Below are 6,191 nucleotides of genomic sequence, written 5' to 3'. Positions count from 1 at the left end.
AAAACACTGAAACAAACGAGAAATGCTTATCAAGCTGGAAAAGAAGAGCCCTCAGGAGTTGGTGCGTGTGTGCGCGCACACCACAGGAGTGACTGAGAGTGATGGCATAGGTCTGAGAGTTAGTGAGATATTGGTGGTTATAAAAAATTGCAATTCCGAGCTTTTGAGTTATTAATTACAGCCTCCCCTCCTCCTTTTTTTGTACCAGGGATTAGAAATACTGCCACACACAGCCACATATTATTATACGAGTATGCTCACATAGGAAATGCACACGCACACACACAATTATGCACACACTCCCTCGCACAAATTAGCTCATCCATACCAACACTAATCATACAATACCCTGCTCTGATGAGCAAGCTCACGTCGACCTTGGAACTCTCTGGAAAGACAATGCGAGGGGAACCATGCTGCGAATGGGCGGAGGTGGGGGTGGTGGTGGGAGCTGATAAGGTGGAGGGAGGGATGGAGAGAGGGAGACAATAGAGGAGAGGAGGGGAAAAAAGAAAGAGAGAGCGTAAGTAGAGCTGTTCAGTATAGGGCAGGAGGGCAGCGCGCCCTCCCTCCTCTCCATCTCAGCTCATCTTGAATGCAAATGTGGTTTCTATACGGTTCCTTTGTGCTGCTTCTAACTGCTCCAGAGAGAAGCAATTACAACTGCTCCATTCACTCAGAGAGAGAAAGACACGCATGGATAGAGAAGGGTAATTAATAAAGAGATAGGAGGGATGAAGGAGGAGTAAAGGAGGTGATCGCGTTTACCTGTGGAGGATCTTCGTATTGATTGCAGAGGCGGCTTTACTATTGACACGTACAAACACTAAAGCTGACCTGGCGCATAATTACTCCACAAAAGGTCAAAGGTGAGAGGCCATTAACATCTGAAGTGTGTGTAATATGATTTTGCACAGAGCAAATATGTTTGCTGGTGTTATTCTCCCAGACGGTGCTTTAAAGATCAGATTTACTGAATCAAAAGAATTATATCCAGATATGACATCACCCTCCATTCTTCCTTCTTTTGCAGTGCCAGTCTTGTATCCTATTGCAGTCACAGTGGCCAGGCAGTGCTGCAAGGTATGGTGGGAGTTTTTATGGCAGTCATTTGGGCTGCTAATATGTCATCTCCATTAGCCGACTTTTAACACTCCCAGATAGATGGCCCTGTGACATTTATCTGTGCATGGATCGTATTTTAGCCGGTAAATGGCTGGCGATGTGCAGAGTGTGTGCAAAACGAATGCGTGTGTATGAGAGAGAGAGCGAGAGAGAGAGAGAGATGCATTGACTTTTAATGATGCTGTATGCATTAGCACTTCAGTGGTAATAATTACAAATACAATGCAAGTCATAGCCTTTGACCCCCACAGCACAAAATCAAAGAAAGCAGAGACGAAGGGCAGTCAGATCCAGACCTCACTTCTCAACAGACAGCTGAGAAAATAGAGTAAAATGAAGAGGCAGTGAAAGGAATGAGTGATGGAAAGACAAGATGGGTGCAAAAATAAGCGAAAGGGGCACGGTGAGAGTTACACGGGCTAATTGCTCTCATAGATTTTGCCATTGTTGGCTTTTCTACAGTCAAGGAGGTGAAGCAATTCCCTGTGGTGGCTTCAGGTGAAAGTCTAAATGAGCTAATAATTTAGAGTCGTAAAATAATACTAATGTTGACCATGCATATTGAAAAGCATTAGAAAGATTTGTACCATAAAATAGCTGTAAATATGATGTACATCACATATAGCAGAACCTTTTCCCCTTAAGCATAAAAGTACCCTCACCCAAACTGCATCAGAAAGCGAAGAACATGTTCTGTGTCATTTTATGTGTTGGCTACAGGAGCCTGGTCACCTGTCCAAAGGCAGTGAAGTTGACTAATGTGACAGAAAATTAACAATTAAAAATATCACACGGGCCCTGAGCCATTGCAACGTGGGCCGTTCACAACTCAGTGGACACCCTAATTGCTTTGAAATACAATTGGGTTTGGGCTTTGTTTGGTGTTTTGGAGGTATGACGCGCATCACTGCACACTGGAAATTGAGTTATAAATTACCAAGCTGAAATAGACATGTACCATGAATACTCAATATCCAAATCCTAGATGTTTTCTCCGAGAAAAAAGAAAGGCAGATGCGCGCATGTACACTCACATAAAATACAAGATGCCACCGCTTGCATTTGCATTTCATTTTGTCAGAAAATTGACCAGCTTTAAACCAAAAAGTGTCTGTGTATGTGTCCCGCTGTATGCTTGTCATGGAGTACGTTGATAAGGTCAACCTTTACAGCAAACAGAGAGATGGAGAGCTCCAATCATAAACCACTGGGACTTTGAAAATGACAGAAGATGAGGAAGGAGAAAATGTTCATCCATCCGCAGCTTTCCCACCAGTGTATTCTCTGTGTGTGTGTTTTCAGACACGCCTCTGTGCCTGTGCGTATGTCTGTGTTTGCTATATGAAAACAGCTCAGTGGCATGTGTGTGAAGTCACTGACAGCTTCATTATGGCTTGTGCGCACAGGGAGACAGCACCATGCAGAAGGAGAGGACAGAGACATAGGACAGGCTAGGCTTAACATTGGGCAGGCTGTGCGTGGGTCCAGTGGCTGGCTGGTGGAGAAGGGGGAGGAGGGCAGCTGCTGTCTCCTTTAATGAGCCTTTCCTTCTTTCATCAGCTTTCAATTTACAGAGCTGTCCAACACTCCTGCATAACCAACCACACCTCCACCTGCTCACATTCCTGTAGCACGTATGAAGCTGTCGTTTTCCTTTCAAGTGATTCCCAAGAGCAGTCTAATAGTTAAATTAATTTGCCATCTACCTTTAATTAGACAACCTCACCTGGGAACACTGTGACACAAGGTTGAAACGTGACAAACGCTGAGCCTCTCCATGTCCAGCACTGATAATACTTTAGATTTAACATGTATATTCATTTGCAATCATCTGTCTATAGTTTTGGTAAATGGTGGAAATAAACATGAAAATGATTTAGGGAGTTCTTAGCAAGTGTACACAGAGTTGGCTAAGGTTTAATAACCCATTTTCCTGTCCTGGGAGGCACAGCTGGGTAACAGTGTACAGCAGGTAAACATTAAAATTTAGCCTGTGCAACTAGATGTTTGACATTTTCCAGATAAGGACAAGAGACAAAAATAAAAATACAAAAATTAATTCAAGGCTGTGTGCAACCTATGAGCTATATGAGTAAAGAAATGCTATAGTTTGTACCCAAAATAACATTTCATACCATGTACACAATTGAGATGATCGGCACACTTAACTCACACACTCTGGGGCACACTTCCTTATCAGTAGTGTGTTCCTTCATCTCACACCACTATTTACTTAAGCTCTGGGTGGTGTGATGTCTACACTCCCTCTACTGGACTGTTCAAACAGTACAGCCTATTGTATTGAACTCTGGGACAAGTGACAGGTCACAAAATAAATACAAAGTATACAGGAACATGAACGTCAAGTTTTCTACCAATTAAAAGAGACAAAGTACAGTATGGAAGATGCAAGCTTTTCTTTAAGAAAAGGCCATTTATTTATGCATTGACAACTCATAAAATGTATTCTCAAATATTTTCCTTAAAAAAAAAAAAAAAAGTCTACAATGCAAAACAACTCTTGCCAACCTTAGTACATTTTAGTGCAGTGATTTTAAAAAGTACACATTGGAAATAATTAAGAATTTGTCAGTTTTTACACATTGTTTTTTTAAAAACATGAAATTTTTTTAAGTACATGATACTTAAATGGTACCAATTGCAGAGGACACAAGGCAAGTTAAAATATTTTCAAAAGGGTCACACTGATGTTAACGGAAGTTTAAAAAAAAAAAAAAAAAAAAAAAGGGTTAACAATAGCAAGAGTTCAATGAAGCATTGAACACATTAATGCAAAGATGACCTACACATCCACAAGAAAAAGAAGAGTACAGTGTCACTTCTTTACATCAGTACTCAGTAAGTGGGCTGGTAGTCTCAGAAAAAGAACAAAAGGGTTCTGGATCTCCGTCAGACTGAAAGAAGATGGGGCTACCTCGCCCAGAAGTGTCAACACTTAGTCCCAAGCCTGATGATGAAGTGCTATTTGAAAGAAAGACTGAAGGGTCAGTTCAGTTTTAAGTCACGTGTTAACAAGTAAGCACTAAGACATTTTCTATAATAACTTACCTTTCACAGTCAGAGTCACATGAAACCTTTTCTTCTGATCTGATACAACCGGTTCTTGAACACTGAATGGCTTCAGCTACCGTGTACCTGGTCTTACCAACAGCACACCTTGCAATCTTTGTAATGCTAAGGTCTGACTGGAGGAACAGATGGAGCCGACTATCAGATAACAACAAGGATGTATGAAGAACACTAGAGGAGAAAAGAACATTAAATAGATGAGACCATTTCAATCAAATCCAAATAAAATTTGAAAGTATTAAGGAGAACAAATCAGATTTCGACGGGAGAAAAAAATAAAGCTTATATCTATACTGATATGTACTGGGTAATGCATTAGGAACAAAAGGATGCTACATTGAGGGAAATGAAAATTATGAATCTACAGAAGGCTGAATTAAAAGATACCCCTGAAAATCAAAGTAAAAAATAAAATAAAATAAAAATGATGCAACAGGATAGTCCATTCTGCTAGAGTTACATTGCAGCAACTCAAACAAAATGGTACTCTGTTGGTTGCATGGCCCTCCACGTTCTTTCTCCAGATCTGAGGTGCAATCTGCCAGTGTTAGATGGACGGAAACGACGTCCCAGAGGTTTTTCCTGTTGAATTTAGGTCAGGTGAGCATGGAGGCCACTCAATAGCATCAATTCATTCATCCTCCAGTATTGCCTACATACTCTTGCTACATGAGGCCAGTCATTTTTGTGCACCAGCCTAGGGTCTGAGAATGGGTTCAAAAATGGGGGGGACAAAATGCATTCTTGTTTTTTTGTTGTTTTTTTTTTTTTTTGGGGGGGGGGGGGGGGAGGGGGGGTCATCTCATGTTGCCTTTAGTGCATTGGTTATAAATTTTATTAATAACAAAGCAAATGAAACGAATTACCAACCCCCTCAGCTATTTCACTCACCCAATTAATATCCCTCAAGTTTATATGACTTGCTGTAAAAGGGATGTGCTGATTTTTACCCCCAAACAGCCTTTGGGAGTATGAAAGGCTCCTCCAGGAGACATTAACTGAACTTCAGAAACTGCTTCAGCAGAAGAGCAACTCACATTTCTAAAAACCTCTGCAGACCCTTGATCCTCTGGATGACTCGTTCTGTGTTCTGCAGACTGAAGAAAGGGTTCCAGGGTGGCAATTTAGGCACGTCTCTGGACATGGATATAAGTATACATTTGTAACTTGCTGGATTATCAATTTACAACATGGATTAATCACTATCATAACAAGAAAACCTCAACATACATTATGAAAGCGTTCTGTTCCAGGCAGTGACGCAACCAAACAAACTCACTGTAGCGCCGTCTCACAGAGGAGGTCTTTTTTCGAAAACACAAGCTATTAGTCTGCAAGCGACAACAGTTCATTAAACGCTTATTACAAAAACAAGACAAAATAAAGCTAACAGAACAGTTTCTTTTTTAATTGGCACATACATGTAAACAGATCTCGTAGTCAACATGTGTGTGCCAGCGGCCATCTTTATGAAGCCTTGGATCCCGAACGCAAACTCTAATAAACTCCTGCAAAAATCCAGACCAGAGTTCCATTATTTCAAAATGAAAATGTGAACGTGGGCAAAATGAAAAGAGGATTGTCCCACTGTTTGGGTTTATCTATTTGCGATTATAAATAAACAAGACAAGATACAGGAAAAAGAAAAAGTAGTATCAAAGCCACTTACAGTGTTTGAAAAATTATCCAGAATAGTGTCCATTAGTGATACAAAAACCTGGAAGGGAAATAAACACATTAGTACCATCTCTTTCAGCCTATTTGCTTATCAGGTGGTCTGATTTTAGCAAAATTATAGCAGCCTTTATGGGTTCTCAGAATTAAACAGCATGTTTAAAATCACAGCATTTCTTTTGTCCCCAATTCCATTTTATAAAACAATGGCTGGCAATTGAGCCTTGAGGGATTTAGGAGTGCAAAGATTTCGAACAGATTTGGGATCAAGTGGGATGAGGGGCAAAGGTGGAGGATTGAGT

The 6,191-nt window shown here is 40.8% G+C and overlaps 1 protein-coding gene across 1 annotated transcript; it reads right to left on the bottom strand.

Moving 5' to 3' along the window:
• Positions 1 to 3,974: 3,974 nt before the first annotated feature.
• Positions 3,975 to 5,929, bottom strand: snx10a (sorting nexin 10a). Its single transcript, XM_006787610.2, has 6 exons — positions 5,885 to 5,929; positions 5,637 to 5,723; positions 5,446 to 5,546; positions 5,253 to 5,351; positions 4,195 to 4,386; positions 3,975 to 4,107 (listed from the first exon to the last, which is right to left on the bottom strand). Exons 1-6 carry the CDS (start codon positions 5,915 to 5,917, stop codon positions 3,975 to 3,977), a joined length of 645 nt encoding a protein of 214 aa, XP_006787673.1. The 5' UTR covers positions 5,918 to 5,929.
• Positions 5,930 to 6,191: the final 262 nt, after the last annotated feature.

This window comes from Neolamprologus brichardi, chromosome 22 (assembly GCF_056152115.1).
Source record: "Neolamprologus brichardi isolate AB-2024 chromosome 22, ASM5615211v1, whole genome shotgun sequence".
Lineage (NCBI taxonomy): Eukaryota > Metazoa > Chordata > Actinopteri > Cichliformes > Cichlidae > Neolamprologus > Neolamprologus brichardi.
This window is presented reverse-complemented; position numbering and strand designations above follow the sequence as displayed.